This window comes from Solanum verrucosum, unplaced genomic scaffold (genome assembly GCF_900185275.1).
Source record: "Solanum verrucosum unplaced genomic scaffold, falcon-dt-bn FXZP01000285.1, whole genome shotgun sequence".
NCBI lineage: Eukaryota > Viridiplantae > Streptophyta > Magnoliopsida > Solanales > Solanaceae > Solanum > Solanum verrucosum.
In genome coordinates, this window is record NW_026019934.1 from 520,186 (window position 1) to 539,381 (window position 19,196).

General features: G+C 35.9%; 5 protein-coding genes across 5 annotated transcripts; 2 read left to right on the forward strand and 3 right to left on the reverse strand.

Moving 5' to 3' along the window:
- Positions 1–730: 730 nt before the first annotated feature.
- On the forward strand, positions 731–1,849 carry LOC125833891 (lariat debranching enzyme-like). The gene has a single exon (XM_049513040.1). It carries the CDS (start codon positions 731–733, stop codon positions 1,847–1,849), a length of 1,119 nt encoding a protein of 372 aa, XP_049368997.1.
- Positions 1,850–5,015: 3,166 nt separating this feature from the next.
- On the forward strand, positions 5,016–11,578 carry LOC125833313 (DNA-directed RNA polymerase III subunit 2-like). The gene is made up of 7 exons (XM_049512457.1): positions 5,016–5,148; positions 6,025–7,704; positions 9,128–9,244; positions 9,341–9,421; positions 9,703–9,807; positions 9,890–9,970; positions 10,057–11,578. The coding sequence occupies exons 2-7, from the start codon at positions 6,127–6,129 to the stop codon at positions 11,554–11,556; spliced, it is 3,462 nt and encodes a 1,153-aa protein (XP_049368414.1). The 5' UTR covers positions 5,016–5,148; positions 6,025–6,126; the 3' UTR covers positions 11,557–11,578.
- Positions 11,579–12,323: 745 nt separating this feature from the next.
- On the reverse strand, positions 12,324–13,337 carry LOC125833569 (putative germin-like protein 2-3). The gene is made up of 2 exons (XM_049512729.1): positions 13,218–13,337; positions 12,324–12,859 (listed from the first exon to the last, which is right to left on the reverse strand). The coding sequence occupies exons 1-2, from the start codon at positions 13,330–13,332 to the stop codon at positions 12,324–12,326; spliced, it is 651 nt and encodes a 216-aa protein (XP_049368686.1). The 5' UTR covers positions 13,333–13,337.
- A 1,685-nt stretch (positions 13,338–15,022) lies between these two features.
- LOC125833559 (putative germin-like protein 2-3) lies at positions 15,023–16,016 on the reverse strand. The gene is made up of 2 exons (XM_049512720.1): positions 15,899–16,016; positions 15,023–15,558 (listed from the first exon to the last, which is right to left on the reverse strand). The coding sequence occupies exons 1-2, from the start codon at positions 16,014–16,016 to the stop codon at positions 15,023–15,025; spliced, it is 654 nt and encodes a 217-aa protein (XP_049368677.1).
- Positions 16,017–17,657: 1,641 nt separating this feature from the next.
- LOC125833549 (putative germin-like protein 2-3) lies at positions 17,658–18,650 on the reverse strand. The gene is made up of 2 exons (XM_049512714.1): positions 18,533–18,650; positions 17,658–18,193 (listed from the first exon to the last, which is right to left on the reverse strand). The coding sequence occupies exons 1-2, from the start codon at positions 18,648–18,650 to the stop codon at positions 17,658–17,660; spliced, it is 654 nt and encodes a 217-aa protein (XP_049368671.1).
- Between the last annotated feature and the right edge of the window lie 546 nt (positions 18,651–19,196).

The window sequence follows — 19,196 nt, forward strand, 5'->3', positions numbered from 1 at the left end:
GTTTGGTTAAGTTTCATTCAAAAGTTTTCTATTTTATTTTTTATTTTTATATAATAAATTATTATATTTTATTTTACGTTTATGTATTATTATTTTATTTATTATATCACGTATTATTCTGCACAACTAGAAAAAATATAACAACAATATTTTTGCAATATTAGAAAAAGAAATAATAATAATTAAAGATTTTAGCCCTCCAAAAAAGTATAATATTGATTTAAAATTTGAATATATACATTATAATTTAATAAAAACAATTTTTTTTTTTTTGCAGTAGCTATTAAAAATAATTTCTATCCATAAAATAATCTTAATACATCATTGATCATACTTGTCTTTTTTCATAATTCATAATTTGACTCAAACAGGCTCTAAATATAGTTAGAAACAAACACTCCTTTTAAGTCAAAGTGTTCTGCGGTGTTCAAAGTGTTTTTTCTTTCTATATGAAAAGAAAAATATTTATCCAGAATCTCATAAAATAGGCAATATTCCTTAAATAGTAAAAAAACAACTTTGACCGTAAATTGTATTCCAATAAAATATTTTCCTATATATTTTTTACTATAAATCCTATTTAATACAAACTGAATTCTAAACAAATTTGGTTTCCTCTATTCTTTCTTTATAGCTATTGCTAATCCTAGCTAGACAGAATTAGTCACAATTTTGTTGATTAGCTACACAAAATTTGTTTGTCACTAATTTCTGATTAGTGATCATAAAGATGAGGATAGCAGTAGAAGGGTGTATGCATGGAGAATTGGATAAAGTGTATGCCACATTATTGGAATTGCAACAAATTGAGAATATAAAGATTGATCTTCTTATATGCTGTGGTGACTTTCAGGCTGTTAGAAATAACAAGGATTTGGAATGTGTAAGTGTGCCATCTAAATATCGAATTATGAACTCTTTCTGGAAGTATTACTCCGGAGAAAAAATAGCACCATTGCCAACCATATTCATAGGAGGAAACCACGAGGCCTCGAATTACCTTTGGGAACTTTACTATGGAGGATGGGCAGCACCTAACATATACTTCCTTGGATTTGGTGGTGTGATCAAGTTTGGGAACGTTCGTATTGGTGGCCTTTCTGGAATTTATAACTCACATGATTACGAAAAAGGGCATTATGAGAATAAGTTACCTTATAGTGAAAATGATGTTCGATCCATATATCATGTTCGCGAGTATGATGTTCATAAGTTATTGCAAATTGACGAACCAATTGATATCTTTCTGTCGCATGATTGGCCTGCTGGCATTACTGACTGTGGGGACTTGAATACTCTTCTTTGTCAAAAAAAAGATTCGCGTAAACTTGAGCTAGAGATTCATGATGGAACTTTTGGTAGCAAACCTGCTGCAGAGTTATTGAGAAAGTTAAGACCTTGTTACTGGTTTTCTGCACATATGCATTGTAAATTTGCTGCTTTAGTTCAGCATGGTGATGAGAAGGATAGTCGTTGCACGAAGTTTCTAGCTCTCGATAAGTGCCTTCCTGGTAGAAAGTTTTTGCAAGTTATTGAAATTGAGTCTAGAACAGGACCTCATGAATTTCAGTTTGATGAAGAATGGTTATCTATCACAAGAAAGTATAATGCTGTCTTGCCCTTGACAATGAGTAACGCGAATTATGACAATATTATTCATGTTGACATAGAAAAGTGTCGTCAGTTTGTAAGAAATAAACTACGAACAAGAGGATCCAAGGTGCCATTTGAATTTGTTCAGACTGCACCATGCTACAATCCTAATTCTCAACCTGTTGCTAATGGTCAAGTTAACCCTCAGACAGAAGCTCTTTTACAGTTTCTGGAACTCGAGTATCGTTTTACTTAGTACACGCGAACCTTTTTTAGTTTGAATAAAGTATGTAACAAGTTTTGCATGGTTATTTGGTTGTTGATTAGAGTTCCAGGCATTAGTAGCGTAGAAATTAGTTATGCAAGGTTTAGTTATTCATGTATTAGTTATGCGAGATCATGCTAGACCACATATTGAAAATCAGTAAATCGCGATAAGAATATCATAATCCTCTTGGTATCTCACTGGTGTGCGTGTACTATGCACCATGGGAAATTAATCTTTCCATACACTCAACTAAGAGCTACTGAGATGCTCACTGTTCTTGAAGGTTCACTTCAAGTCCTAAAGGCCGATGAGTTTGATTATCCCTATTGAACTCGTTCACTACCAACATAACGTGGAATATGGGATGTTGTTGTTACTGTTGGTGATACTGTAGGTACTACTCCGATTTTCTATGAATGGTTTCATTAAGGTTTTGCAAGAAAATCAATCAAAAGTCATATCACCAAAATATTTATAGGCTAACTAACACACACGAAAAACTGAAAAAAATGGTCTAATTCTTGTAAATTGGCCCGTAAATGTCGAAAATGGACTCTAAAAATTGTGAGACTGTACTTATTGTTCCCCTAACTACCTGCGGAGGGTTTTGTAAAGATTTCACAAAGAAATCATCTGGTAGCTATTTCATAAAATATTCATAGGCTAACTCACACGAAAAACTGAGAAAATCGTCTAAATCCTATATATTGACCCATAAATGTCCAAAATGAACTCTAAAGATTGTGAGATGGTACGTACTTCTCTCTCAACTCTCTAAGGAGGGTTCTGTAAAGATTTCGCATATAAATCGTCCGAAAGCCATATCAACAAAATATTCATAGGCTAACACACGAAAAATTGAGAAAATCACATAATTCTTGTAAATTGACCCGTAAATGTCAAAAATGGACTCTAAAAATTGTGAGATTGTACGTACTACTCCCCCAACTACCTATGAAGGGTTCCGTAAAGGTATCACAAAGAAATTGTCTGTAAGCTTTTTCACCAAAATATTCATGGATCAACACACACGAAAAACTAAAAAAATTGCACAATTCCTGTAAATTGGACCCTAAATGTCCAAAATGGACTCTAAAAGTTATGAGATTGTATGTACTGGTCCCCCAACTCCACTCGAAGGATTCCGTAAAGGTTTTGCAAACAAATCTTTCAGAAGTCATATCACCAAAATATTCATAGGCTAACTAACACACACGAAAAATTGAGAAAAATCGCCTAATTCCTGTAAATTGTCTTTAAATGCCCAAAATGAATTCTAAAAATTGTGAGGCTGTACGTACTACTCCCCCATTTTTCTACGGAGGGTTCCGTAAATTTTTCACAAAGAAACTGTACCGAAACCATATCATCAAAATATTCATGGGTGTTACACACAAGAAACTGAGAAAATTGTCCAATTCTTGTAAATTTGACCCCTAAATGCCCAAAATGAACTCTAAAAGTTGTGAACCTGTATGTACTGCTCCCAACTCCTTACAAAGGGTTTCATAAAGGTTTTGCAAAGAAATTACCCGAAAGCCACATTACCAAAATATTCATGAGCTAACACACACAAAGAGTTGAGAAAATCGCATAATTATTGCAAATTGTCCCCTAAATGACCAAAATGGACTCTAAAAAAATTGTAAGATTGTGCGTACTACTCCCCCAACTCCCTACAGAGAGGTCTGTAAAAGTTTCGTAAAGAAATCTTCTAAAAGCCATATCACCAAAATATTCAAGAGCTAACACACATGAAAAATTTGAGAAAATTGTCTAATTCCTGTAAGTTGATCCATAATTGCCCAAAGTGAATTTTAAGAATTGTGAGATTGTACGTACTACTCCCCCAACTCTCTATGGAGGGTTCCCTAATGTTTTTGCAAAGAACTCATTCGGAAGCCATATCACCAATATTCATGAAATAACACGCACAAAAAACTGAGAAAATCGCTCAATTCATGTAAATCGGCCTCTAAATATCCAAAATGGACTCTAAAATTGTGAGTTTGTATGTACTGCTCCCCCAACTCCCTATGGAGGGTTCTATAAAGATTTTGCAAAGAAATCATCCGGAAGTTATGTCACCAAAATATTCATGGGCTAACTGACGAAAATCGCCTAGTTCGTGTAAATTAATCCCTATATGGACTCTAAAAATTGTGACATTGTACGTGCTCCCCCCCGCCCCCACTCCCTACGGAAAGTTTCAGAAATGTTTTTGCAAAGAAATCATCCGAAAGTCATATTATCAAAATATTAATTAGCTAATTATTACACAAAAAAAATATGAAAAAATCACCTAATTTCTGTAAATTGACCCTAAATGTCCAAAAGAACTCTAAAAATTGTGAGATTGTACAACCTGCTCCCCCAATTCACTACAAAGGGTTCTGTAAAAGTTTCGCAAATTAAACGTCTGAAAGTCATAGAATCAAAATATTAATGAGCTAACACACATGAAAAATTGAGAAAAAACGTTTAATTTCTGTAAATTGCCCCCTAAATTTTCTCAAAATGGACTCTAAAATTGTGAGACTATACGTACTGCTCCCCCAACTCCCTACGGAGGGTTCTATAAAGGTTTCACAAAGAAATCTTCTGCAAATTATATCGTTAAAATATTCATGGACTAACACACATGAAAAACTGAGAAAATGACCTAATTCCTGTAAATTGAGCCCTAAATGTCCGGGATGAACTCTAAAGATTAATAATGAACTTTTTCTTATTATCAATCATTTTAATCTTATTGCCATATTTTGTGAGTAATAGTATAATAATAAAAAAGAAATACTAAATTAGCACAAATATACTTTTATAAATATAATATGATACTTTATTGTTGTTAAAATACTTAGTAGGTCTCTAGCTAAGTAGCTATAGATTACAAATATTTTTCATTTTATTTTAAATTTATAGAATAAGAGTTAAAAATAAAATTGAGTTTGATATATTTTGAAAAAAAATATTTGAAATAATCTTCATGCTTGATTTTAAAAGTGAAAATTGACTTAAAAATAGATTATAAATACAACTTCAAAGAATTCAGATTTTTCATGAATCGATATGTCAAATAAAGTAAAATAATTTTTACACAACTTTTCCATTAATTATTTACAATTTGTTTTTGGGTAAAAAAAACTTTCATTTTCTTTTTGCCCTTTTCCCTAAAACCCTCACTCTTTTGCCTGCACTTTGGCTGGGTTCCATTAAAACCCTTGGAGCAGAGCTCTGAAGTAGAAACTGCAAACGAGCAATCGGCCTGAAAATTTGGGCTTCAAATCGTAAGACTTCTTCCGCTTTAGTTTCAGTTGTTAAGTTTTTGATTTCAGCAAAAAAAGTTGTTTAGATTTGCTGATGTTTTGAAACGATTGGATTTTTCATCTTCGTTTGAATGCTTCACTGTAAAATATGAGAATCAAATAGAAGGGGAGTCTTGACGTAACTGATAAAGTATATGACCCGGAGGTTATGGGTTAAGTGGTGGAAACCGCCTCTTGTAGAAATGCAGGTTAAGACTCTGTACAATACACTCTTGTAGTCCGGCCTTTCGTGGACCCACATATAGTGGGAGGTTTAGATCACCGGGCTCTAGAAGGAACCAAATAATTAGCATTCACTTAAAGATAGAATTTGGGTGGTATGCTAGTTTTGCAATGCTTTAGGGCTTTGATTCCCGATATTCAATTTTTTGCAATGGTTCAGTTGTGTTGGAGATGAGAAGAAAGAATGATTTGGTTTTGGAAGAAAACAATTGAAATGATGAACTATGAAGAGAAGTGCATGCTAGGCATTTTTGCTTTTAGTTTTCTTTTGTGTACTTGTGTTGATTTCTAGATTGTAGAATGCGGAAAGATGGAAACAAATACTATGATTTGCTAAATACTTAAAAAGTTTCTATGCTTCTCTAAATGATACTGTGTGGGAATGGCCAGCTACGAAGCTTTATTCTTGAAATGTGGTTGGAATAAAGCAGAAATTTGTAAGGGAACTGCCACTCGTACTTGTGTATGTATACCTCCATCTTTCTCATTCCATAAACATGTCACTTTCTGGATACAAGCTGCTATTGATGGTTAATAGTTCTACTTGTATATTTGTGTAAAATTGCTCTTAAATTAGTCCCCCCACTAATTGTGCTTTATACCTTGTTATGGCAGGGGAAAAGAAATCATCTTGCATTGTTTTGACTCCCATCCTTGCTCCTGCTACAATCTCATTGTTTCTGTCTTTGTTCAGCTGGAAATTGATTGGCAGGAGGTATGGGTTATGATTCTACGATGTCCAATACGACAGAGGACTCAAACCAGGGAATTGACAAGCAGCACCTTGCTTCTCCCATTAAGAATTTGGTGGACAAGTATCAACTTGTTCCAGAATTCCTAAAGGTGAGAGGTTTGGTGAAGCAACACTTGGACTCCTTCAATTATTTTGTTAGGACAGAAATAAAGAAGATTGTCCGAGCGAATCAGGAGATTAGATCAACATTGGACCCCAATATTTATCTTAGGTACAGGGATGTCCACATTGGTGAACCATCAATGGTTTTTGATGCTGTAACTGAGAAATTATGTCCACAGAAATGCCGACTATCTGACCGTACCTATGCGGCACCAATTTATGTCACCATTGACTACACCACAGGAAGTCATGGGCAAACATCAGTGTCAACAAAGAAGAATGTTATCATTGGAAGGATGCCAATTATGCTTAGAAGCAGTTGTTGTGTGCTATATGGGAAAGATGAAGATGAACTAGCAAGACTTGGAGAATGCCCACTTGATCCTGGAGGATATTTTGTAATCAAAGGCACTGAGAAGGTAATTTTAATTCAAGAGCAGCTCTCGAAGAACAGGATAATCATTGATACAGATAAAAAAGGTTCTGTACAAGCATCTGTTACCAGCAGCACAGAAAAAACAAAGAGCAAAACAATTATAAAAATGGAGAAAGAAAAGGTATACTTAGAGTTGAATATGTTCAAAACCAAGGTCCCCATAATGGTTGTCATGAAGGCCATGGGAATGGAGAGCGATCAAGAGGTTGTGCAAATGATAGGAAGAGATCCTCGGTTTAGTGCTCTGCTTTTGCCATCAATCGAGGAGTGTGCAGATCTCAAGTTGTATACACAACATCAAGCACTGGAGTTCCTCGAGAGTGACAAGATGCTTAAAATGCCTTCATATTCTACTGGCCCAGTTGAGAAGGGAGCCCGAGCTTTGAGTATTCTTCGTGACATATTTCTTGCAAATGTTCCAGTCCATCAACATAATTTCCGCAAAAAATGCATATATGTTGCAGTAATGATGAGGCGCATGATGGAAGCAATCTTAAACAAGGATGCAATGGATGACAAGGACTATGTGGGGAACAAGAGATTGGAGCTCTCTGGTCAGCTACTATCTCTCCTTTTTGAAGATTTGTTCAAGACGATGAATGATGAAGCTAGGAGGACAATCGATACTCTTCTAGCCAGGCCAAGTCGCTCCAGTCGTTTGGACATTTCTCAATACATAGTCAAAGATAGTATTACTATGGGCCTGGAGAGAACCCTATCTACAGGCAATTGGGATGTTAAACGATTTAGGATGCACAGGAAGGGTATGACTCAGGTTGTTGCTAGGCTATCATACATTGGATCATTGGGTCACATGACAAAGATCTCACCACAATTTGAAAAGTCTAGAAAAGTTAGTGGTCCTAGAGCACTGCAACCTAGCCAGTTTGGCATGCTTTGCCCTTGTGACACACCAGAAGGTGAAGCTTGTGGATTGGTGAAAAACTTGGCCTTGATGACTCATGTTACGACGGATGAGGATGAGCGCCCGATCATGTCTTTGGTACAGTTTCTATTATTTATGTTCCTACCGCCTGGTATTTAAGTGTGTAATGAAGTCGGACAAGTAGTATCGTGAATTTTTATTTGGCTATTTCTTAACTCTGAGCTTTTACACTTGATATTATAGATCTCAAAATCACAAGCAGAGTATGATCATTATAAAAGTTAAAACCAGAAGTTGAGGATTATGTTTAGAAGCTTTCATGGAAACAAGGAAGCCCAGAAATGTGATTGTTTCTTGTTAATCTTTCGATCCCAATGTTTTGACCATAGTACTACATAAATTTTTATATTAAACTAATCTACCTGTGTTATAGTTACTGTACCTTTTTAAGAATGTTCTGTCATGATTTCTTTAGTACTTTGTTGCTTCTTCACTCTTGTTATTTTCTTTTTCCGAATTGCTTTGAAGTGCTTTTACTTGAGCCAGGGTTATCTGAAACAACCCTTCTACCTTCCGAGGTAGGGGTAAGGTCTGCCTACGCACTATATGTTGTAAACTAATCTACCTGTGGAATGTTATGTATTAGTTTGTTTTTCGTAGGAGAAACAAGTGATGAAAAAGTGTAAACTCTAATTGAACTGGTGAATACGACATAAAGACAGCTCCTTATGTAGGATTTCTAGATGAGAATATGAAAAGTTTATCCTTAGGATTTCTAATTATGGGAATATTCTCATGTGTAATCTAGATATAGCATAGCAATCTAATTCTTCTTATCTTAGCTTGATTGTTTCCTTGAAAAAAAATCAATCAAAAGAAAAAGCACGGGGATGATAATTTCTTCTATGTGACTAGGAGCTTGTTAATTGTTGAAATTTGCCCAGCGGGATTTGATGGGGTTATAATCTCCGAAATGTAATTTGCTAATTGTAATCTTGTGCTCTGTAATGATTTCACATATCTTTGTATTTTCCTTATCATACTTTCTATGTTTTAAAAACAGTTTTGCACTTAGGATCAACATGATGAAACTTGTTGGTATCACAGGCTCTGCATGCTATACTTATTTAGGGGTTGCTTTGGTACTATGATATTGATAACTTTGGAAGTGTATGCTAGTAGAAAATGTTGAGAAATTTTCGTCTCGAATATTGGAATGTGATAGGTCTAAATGGACCGAAATGTATAGTCAAGAATGAGGAGAACCATACTCTCCTTGCTTCATGTTGGTCTTCGTAATTCGTAGAGAGTTGGTAAGGGTCATGTTGAAAAGTGAGCTCAAAGAAAGTGAGACTGTCATCATCTCCTTAGGCCTTAATGGACTGACTTACCTGGTACAATTGATGGTAGTAGGTTGTAAGAGATAGTTAACTTCCTATTTTGTATTTTGCGTTAATAGCCACAGAAAAATCCAACTTTTCAGTTTGTGCTAGTTTCAATTAGTAAAGTTCCCACTTCATTTCTGTGACATGTGGAACAGTGCTACTGCTTGGGTGTTGAGGACTTGGAACAACTTTCGCCAGAAGAACTTCACATGCCAACGTCCTATCTTATCACATTAAATGGACTTATTCTAGGCAAACACAAGAGTCCTCAGGTATGTTCGAAGTGGAACAACTATGTTTCTCAAATTTCTGCATCTGAAGTTAGGCTTGTTGTTTACCTTTCACTAATAATCTGTTCTTTTAATCAGCGATTTGCTAATGCAATGAGGAGGCTACGGAGGGCTGGTAAAATTGGGGAGTTTGTAAGCATCTTTGTGAATGAAAAGCAGGTAATTTGACAGTTGGTTCTTTTGCATCTCCGTCCTAGTATTGATTTTGTCACTTGATAAAACTACCTATACTGGGGTTGAATCCCTTTTGGTTCAAGCTGCCAGGATGAAGACTGGATTCAGAGCCTTATAGACAATTCTTATATCTCTGGTAGTTTTTGGTTAGCATTGCTCCACCATAGTGATGCTGTTAGCAAAATATTTGCATTTTTCCTCTTTCCTTTTATCATTTGAAATATGATTTGAATGATTACATTTAAGTCAGAGGAAATCTCTTGCAGCGTTGTGTCTACATTGCTTCAGATGGTGGACGTGTTTGTCGTCCGCTTGTCATTGCTGACAAAGGTGTTTCCAGGATCAAAGAGCACCACATGAGAGAGTTGAGGGTACTCATCTTACCTGGATCTTACTTCTGAGCTGTATGTTTTCATGTCAGTTCCACATCTGATCTGATTTTTTTTGTTGAAGGATGGTGTGCGTGACTTCGACAGCTTTCTAAAGGATGGTTTGATAGAATATCTTGATGTCAACGAGGAGAACAACACATTGGTCCGTGTCAAGCAAATGATAAGTGCATTTTATGTTAAAGAGTATTAATTACTCCAGAACTGACTGCAATAATGCATGTTTCTCAGATTGCTCTATACGAAAAGGAGGCGACACCAGAGACAACACATATAGAGATTGAGCCTTTCACAATCTTAGGTGTTTGTGCTGGTTTGATACCTTATCCTCATCACAATCAGTCCCCTAGGAATACCTATCAGTGTGCGATGGGTAAACAAGCTATGGGAAACATTGCCTACAACCAATTGAATCGGATGGATGGTTTGCTCTACCTTTTGGTGTATCCTCAACGCCCTTTACTGACTACAAGAACAATTGAGTTGGTTGGATATGATAAACTAGGCGCTGGGCAGAACGCTACTGTTGCTGTGATGAGTTATAGTGGCTATGACATTGAGGATGCAATAGTAATGAACAAGTCTTCTTTAGATCGAGGTTTTGGGCGTTGCATAGTGATGAAAAAATATTCAGCCATATGTCAGAAGTATGAGAATGGCACATCGGATAGAATAATTAAACCACAGCGTCAAGGATTTGAAGCTGATAAGATGCAAATTCTGGATGATGATGGAATGGCTGCTCCAGGAGAAACTATTCGAAATCATGATATCTATATCAACAAGGAGTCCCCTACAGTCACGAGGACTCCAGTCACGTCTCCTATGGGTTTGCCAGATAGTGCATACAAGACAAGTAGACAAACTTATAAAGGTCCTGAAGGGGAGACAGCTGTTGTTGATAGAGTGGCTCTTTATTCTGATAGAAACAACAATTTAAGCATCAAATTTATGATCCGTCATACCCGTAGGCCTGAGATTGGTGACAAATTTAGTAGTAGACATGGGCAGAAAGGAGTCTGTGGCACCATTGTACAACAGGAAGATTTTCCATTTTCTGAACGTGGCATTTGCCCTGATCTTATTATGAATCCTCACGGATTTCCAAGCCGAATGACAGTGGGAAAGATGATTGAGCTCCTTGGAAGTAAAGCTGGAGTTTCATGTGGTAGGTTTCATTACGGGAGTGCTTTTGGAGAACCCAGTGGTCATGCAGACACAGTTGATGCTATCAGTGAAACTCTGGTAAAGCATGGATTTAGCTACAATGGCAAGGATTTTATTTATTCAGGCATTACTGGTATGCCACTACAAGCATACATTTTCATGGGGCCAATATATTACCAAAAGCTTAAACACATGGTCCTAGACAAAATGCATGCCCGTGGGAGTGGACCTCGTGTTATGATGACAAGACAACCTACCGAAGGGAGGAGTAGAAATGGAGGTTTACGTGTGGGAGAAATGGAACGTGATTGTTTGATTGCATATGGTGCCAGTATGTTGATATACGAGCGCCTGATGATTTCCAGTGACCCATTCGAGGTTCAGGTTTGCCGAAAATGTGGTTTGTTGGGATATTACAACTACAAGCTGAAGACTGGCATTTGTTCTATGTGCAAGAACGGGGAAAATATATCTACGATGAAGTTGCCTTATGCATGCAAACTCCTATTTCAGGAGCTCCAATCAATGAATATCGTCCCACGATTAAAACTTGCTGAGGCCTGATTATGGTGTCATTTGTATTTGGAATATGATTCTTCCTTATAGATGGTTTTCATAGCCAGATCAATTTAGTTGCTTTGAGTTCCCTCTAGAAGAAGTAATTTATTCTATTTCTATATATACATATCTTGGCAGTGATTATCTCACAAACAGTGGTACTTATGGTTTCTATATGAGCAATGTGAGTGTTCTTTCTGCTGTGAGAAGAATAGTGCCTTCTTCCTTTGATTCATAGCTAATTTTTCTCAATGTGTTTTTTCCTTCAATGATTTTGCAGCATATATTGACCTTTATAATTCCCATTTGATAAAGTTGGCAAAATGTGTTTTGAGACAAGAAAACCTCCATTTGTTGTCTGGTGGTGAAATTTGGAGACATGAACATGGCAAAGATAGTTCATTTTGGTCCATAGTACACATTTTAAGTGTTTACTTCCTAAATTAATTTGAGACAGTACCACATCATGTTAGCCTTTCTGCAGATTGTTTAGTTTCTACCCTCGTTCTCTTATCAGAGGTTATGCCCATGTCCCCCTCTGCGTTTGTAACTTTTTGGATGTTATAGACATGGTAGGGGTCAAGCCTAACCCCCCACACCGTTAAGGTGAGGGGTTAGTTTTTTTTCTTTAATCAAAGCAAATGTTTAACTCACAATTAATAGTACTATTACAATTTCAAGCTATTGAATCAAACAATTGTACATACAAAATTAATACAACCAAACTAAGTGACAAATAACACACTTTTGAAATTTCCATATTTGCTGTTGCTTTAGAACTTTGATTGTATCTGAGCAACCACAGTTTCATCAACTTGAAAAGCCTTGACAAGAATATCTGTTGCTATAGCTGGTTCTGATCCGAAAACTGCATTAGCAATGCTTATAATACCAGGATTTTGACTACTCAAAGCAGCAACAGCAACAGCATTTCCATATCCCACATTGCGTTGGTAGTGAACAAGTCCAATTGGAAAAACAAACACATCGCCTTTTTTAAGGACTTTAGTAATAAGGCGATTTTCAGGATTTGAAGTTACAAAACCAACTTGAAGAGAACCTTCAAGGACTGTGAATATTTCAGTAGCTCTTGGGTGAGTGTGAGGAGGATTAACTCCCCATGGTGCATAGTCTACGCGTGCCAGTGAGATACCTAGAGTGTTCAGTCCTGGTATTTGAGTCGCATTAACCCGAGTTACCTTAGAACCAAAAGTATTTGATGTGTTTCCAGCCAAATGTAGGCCACTGAAGAAAAAATCCTCTGAGATAACAGACTTGGGATCTTTGCAAGCTAGACCATTTACCTTGACTGAAACAATGGGAAAAATACAATGAGTAAATCATCAAATTGTTGATATGCTAGTCCTAATATAATACTCCATTGGCTCGTTCTAGTTTATATGACACACTTTTCTTTTTAGTATTCCAAAGAACGACACAATTCTAAATTTGAAAACAACTATCTTTACACTTGTTCTTTGGCCTTAATGAGAAGCTTTTATTACTAAACATATGTTATGACATGTTTAAGTTCACAAGTTTTAGAAGTCTTTATATTTTTCTAAAATAAACTTTGTGCCGACTCAAACTATGTCAGATAAATTGGCACAAAGGTAGTATATAACAGGAAAATGAGATTCTTATCGCGATTTACTGTTTCACAATACCTGTGCTAGCAGGATCGGCCACGCAGAAATCTTGCATTGGACTTGACTCAAAAGCTAACACAGCACAGCAGAAACTTACGACTATCAGATTTAGCAGGAGAAAGTGCTTAGCCATTTCAAGAACTAAAGAAAAGAAGCAAAACAACAAAATTAACTACGCCTCAGTTCCGAACTAGTAGAAGCAAAAGTAAGGAGAAAATATTGGAAGAGAAGGAAGATGTTTTTGTGAGATGATATGACTGATAAGATAGTTTCCTTATATAAAAGAGAAGAAAGAGTCTACGTATGCAAAGGTATTTTGAGTTTTGGTGAGTAATTTGTATCTTTTTGAAAAGATTGTGAAGGGCCGCCCAAGCACAAATGAAGACTTTGACAACAATTAGCTGTCATTTGCAGTGATGATATAATTTGCAGAAACAAGTCAAGAATAAGAGGCTAGCTGGCTCAGGACAAAAGGAAATGGTCCAAAACACTAATTTTTAAGGATAGTAAGTGTGATTTTTGAATACCTCAGATGGACAATTGGAGGATTTGTTCACAGAGGCGGAGCTAGAGTTCTTCTAACGGGTTCAGCAGAACTCATTAACTAGCTTTGGCAGAAAATTATTTCTATAAAATATTTTTCCCTTATACACTCTATCCGACCCCTTTCACTCGTTATTTGCATTTTCCAGCCAGTAATGCTGTAGTGCCTATGCCAAGGACGCATAGAACAAAGATACCAATGTACCATAGGAATCATGATGTATCCTTTCCCAGACAAACTGAAACCAAGCCCTTTGAACATCTCAACACACATTTATCACAGATTATATTGCAGTAAGGAATTACGGAGAATGGTAAATATAGAGAGTGTGATATTACAGTATCCTAGTTTTATGATTCTAATTCAATTTTATGCATTTTGAGTTACAAAACTACCTATGGTATCACAAGTCATATCAGGAATAGTATGTCAGTTCCGGTCATCAAATAAATTGAAGCTCAATCTGTTATTTGGCAATAAAGCTGGTCAAGAATACTGACAAGAGTTCATGCAAACTCTTTAGGACAAATGTTACCTTGTCAAAAAGATTTTGAATCACTCGCGTTTAGTATTTTTTCATGATTTGATTTCATGAGTACACAAGTATAAGTCATGAAGACTGTAGATACTACCTTATGAATGATTTGGTTAAACTATTTAAACGATGTTGCAAGTCATAAAGATGGTGTTGCAATTCAAATCATGTTGACATATACTTATATTTTTCACATTAACTATGGTACAGTTTATTGCAGAAGGCATCTGATGTCATGAAGACTACACAAAAATGGACAAGATGTTTTCTTATAACAAAAGTTACTCTCTATTAACTGATCTCAGAGGGCTGTGTTAGAGTTCATTGTTTGGATTTTAGGCTGATTTTGAGGTGATCGCGATGGTTGTCCTAGCTGATTAGAATACTAACAAATTTGGTTCTTGACATATGAAAAGTTCGAGTGACTCAAACTTACTATAGTTTCTCAAAAGGATCAGTACTTGTATTGTATCTACTTTTTCTAGTTAATCATCTCATCACAACATTTTGGGCCATTCACATTCCAATGAACTTTTTACTTTCAAGAAATTAAGTGAAGAATGAAATCAAAGTGCATACAACATAAAATCTCTAGAACAAATAAATTGATACAGACATTCCTCTAGTGATTATCTGTTAACGAATCACACAGTAAATGAATAAATATCTCACTCCTTTATCACTGCACACAAGAAACAAATGCTCTCAAGCTTCCATAGGTCTGTTTGTAAGTAAACTTTCCGCTTAAAATTTTGATTGTGTCTGAGCAACAACAGTGGCGTCGACTTGAAAAGCCTTGGCAAGAATATCTGTTGCTATAGCTGGTTCTGATCCGAAAACTGCATTGGCAATGCTTATAACACCAGGATTCTGACTACTCAAAGCAGCAATAACAACAGCATTTCCATTTCCCACATTGCGTTGGTAGTGAACAAGTCCAATTGGAAAAACAAACACATCGCCTTTTTTAATGACCTTAGTAATATGGTGATTTTCAGGATTTGAAGTTACGAAACCAACTTGAAGAGAACCTTCAAGGACTGTGACTATCTCAGTAGCTCTTGGGTGAGTGTGAGGAGGATTAATTCCCCATGGTGCATAGTCTACGCGTGCCAGTGAGATACCTAGAGTGTTCAGTCCTGGAATTTGAGCTACATTGGCTGGAGTGACCTTAGAGCCAAAAGTGTTAGATGTGTTTCCAGCTAACTGTAGGCCACTGAAGAAGAAGTCCTCTCCTCCAACAGACTTGGGATCTTTGCAAGATAAGCCATTTACCTTAACTGAAACAATAGGAACATAAAATACAGTGAGCAAACTCATTAATTACTGATCTTCTAGTCCTAATATATTATTCCATGTATTCCAGTTTATGCAACACATTTTTCCTTTCTTCATTTGTTCCAAAAATAATGACACACTTCTAAATTTGGAAACAAAACTTCTCCTGTTACACTTCATGAGAAGTTGTTTTAACTGCACAAATGTTATGACATGTTTCAAATGTTTTTATTTTTTTCTTAAACTCCATGTTGATTCAAACTACATCACATAAATTAGAATAGAGGGAGATTATAAGAGTTAAAAATGAGATACAGATCGCGATTTACTGATTTGCAATACCTGTGCTAGTAGGATCCGCCACACAGAAATCTTGCATTGGACTTGGCTCAAAAGCTAACACAACACAGCAGAAACTTAGTACTGCTATTAGATTCAGCAGGAGAAAGTGCTTAGCCATTTCAAGGACTAAAGAACAGAAGCCAGGAGAACCAAATATTAGAAGAGAAGAAAGATGCTTTCCTTTTTGTGGGATGAAGTGATTGATAAGATAGTCTCCTTATATAGAAGAGAGGAAGTGCTTCAGGCATGTTTGGAGTTTTAGTGAGTAATTTGTGTCTTTTTTTGAAAATATTGTGAAGAGCCGTCCAAGCACACATGAAGACTTTGACAATGAGTAGCTGTTATTTGTAGTGATAAGACAAGAATAAGAAGTTAGCCGGCTTAGGACAAAGGAAATGGTCCAAAAGACTAACTTTTAAGGATAATAAGTGTGATTTTTGAATACCTGGTCAAATGGAGGATTGTTCACAGGACGAAGCTAGAGTTTTATTTACGGGTTCAATAGAACTCATTAACTAGCTTTGGCAAAAAATTACTTCTATAAAATATATTCCTTTCCACTCTATCCCCTTTCACTGGTTATTCACATTTTTCCAGCCAGTAGTGCTGTAGTGTCTATGCCCCGGACACATACAACTACGATACAAACATACCATATGAATCAAGATGTATCCTTTCATATACAAATTGAAACCAAGCTCTTTGAACACCTCAACATGCATTTTTCACAGATTATATTGCGGTTAAGAATTACGGAGAATGCTAAAGTTAAGAGAGTAATAATACAGCATCCTAGATAGTTTATGATTCTAATTCCAGTTTAGGCCTTTTGAGTTACAAAACTACCTATGATATCACAAGTCATAGCAGAAACACCTCAATCTGTTATTTGGCAATAAATCTGGACAAGAATACTATAGAAAAGTTCATGAACACTCCTTATATGACAAATGTTACCTAGTCAAAAAGATTTTGAATCAGTCGCGTTTACTAAATTTTTATGATGTGATTTCAGTACGCAAGTATATGTCATGAAGGCAGTAGGCATTACCTTTTAAATGATTTGGTTGAACTATTTAAACTATGTTGCGATTCTAGTCATGTTGATATATACTTAAATTTTTCACATTAAATATGGTAGAGCTTGTTGCAGAAGGCATCTGATGTCATGAAGACTACACAGGAAAATATGTTATCTTATAACTGAAGTTACTCATCATCGAGCGATAACACCAATCTGGTTATGCTTATTTTTACTCAGCTCATGTCATCTGGAGCAATCTAAAGGCAGTTTAAAATACATTTTACCTAGCCAATTGTGTATATAATTAGTTCAAGTTCTTTTATCAGTTAATAGTTTAGTGTAGTGGTTCTTGATGTCTAATAATTTCTATTAACTGATTTCAAAGAGCTGCGTTAGAGTTCACTGTTTGGATTAGAAACTAACAAATTCGTTTCTTGATATGTGAAAAGTTCAAGTAACTCAACTTACTATAGTTCCTCAAAAGGATCATTACTTGCATTGTCTCTACATTTTCTACTGAATCATCTCATCACAAAATTTTGGTCCATTCACATAGTAACAGCTTTAACTTTCAAGAAATTAACTGAAGAATGAATATATTGAAGTACATACAATATAAAACCTCTAGAATAAACAAATCATCACACAGTAGACAAATAAACGTCTCACTCCATTATCACCACACACGAAAAACAAATGCTGTCACTCAGGTCTGTTTGTAAGTAAACTTGCTGCTTAAAATTTTGATTGTATCTGAGCAACAACAGTGGCATCAACTTGAAAAGCCTTGGCAAGAATATCTGTTGCTATAGTTGGTTCTGATCCGAAAACTGCATTAGCAACGCTTATAACACCAGGATTCTGACTACTCAAAGCAGCAATAGCAACAGCATTTCCATTTCCCACGTTGTGTTGGTAGTGAACAAGTCCAATTGGAAAAACAAACACATCGCCTTTTTTAAGGACCTTAGTAATATGGCGATTTTCAGGATTTGAAGTTACAAAACCAACTTGAAGAAAACCTTCAAGGACTGTGAGTATCTCAGTAGCTCTTGGGTGAGTGTGAGGAGGGTTGATTCCCCATGGTGCATAGTCGACGCGTGCCAGTGAGATGCCAAGAGTGTTCACTCCTGGTATTTGAGCTACATTGGCTGGAGTGACCTTAGAGCCAAAAGTGTTTGATGTGTTTCCAGCTAAATGTAGGCCACTGAAGAAGAAGTCCTCTGCGATAACAGACTTGGGATCTTTGCAAGATAAGCCATTTACCTTAACTGAAACAATAGGAACATAAAATACAGTGAGCAAACTCATTAATTACTGATCTTCTAGTCCTAATATAATATTCCATGAATTCCAGTTTATGTGACACATTTTTCCTTTCTTCATTTGTTCCGAAAATAATGACACACTTCTAAATTTGGAAACAAAACTTCTCCTGTTACACTTCATGAGAAGTTGTTTTAACTGCACAAATGTTATGACATGTTTCAAATGTTTTTATTTTTTTCTTAAACTCCATATTGATTCAAACTATGTCACATAAATTAGAATAGAGGGAGAATATAAGAGTTAAAAATGAGATACAATCGCAATTTACTGATTTGCAATACCTGTGCTAGTAGAATCCGCCACACAGAAATCTTGCATTGGACTTGGCTCAAAAGCTAACACAACACAGCAGAAACTTACTAATGCTATTAGATTCAGCAGGAGAAAATGCTTAGCCATTTCAAGAACTAAAGAACAAAAGCTAGGAGAAGCAAATATTTGAAGAGAAGAAAGATGTTTTTCTTTTTGTGGGATGAAGTGATTGATAAGAAGTCTCCTTATATAGAAGAGAGAAAATGCTTCATGCATACAAAAGTGCTACGAGTTTTAGTGAGTAATTTGTGACTTCTTTGAAAATATTGTGAAGAGCCGTCCAAGCACACATGAAGACTTTGACAATGAGTAGCTGTCATTGGCAGTGATATGACATCATTTGCAGAAAAAAGTTAGCCGGCTTAGGACAAAGGAAATGGTCCAAAAGACTAATATTTTAAGGATAATAAGTGTGATTTTTGAATACCTTGGATGGACAAATGGAGGATTTGTTCACAGGGTGGAGCTAGAGTTTTAACTATCGTTTCAACAGAACTCATTAACTAGATTTGGCAAACAATTACTTATATAAAATTATATTTCTTTTCCAGTCTATCCCCTTTCACTGGTTATTCACATTTTTCCAGCCAGTAGTCCTTTAGTGCCTATGCCCCAGACACATAAAACAACGAT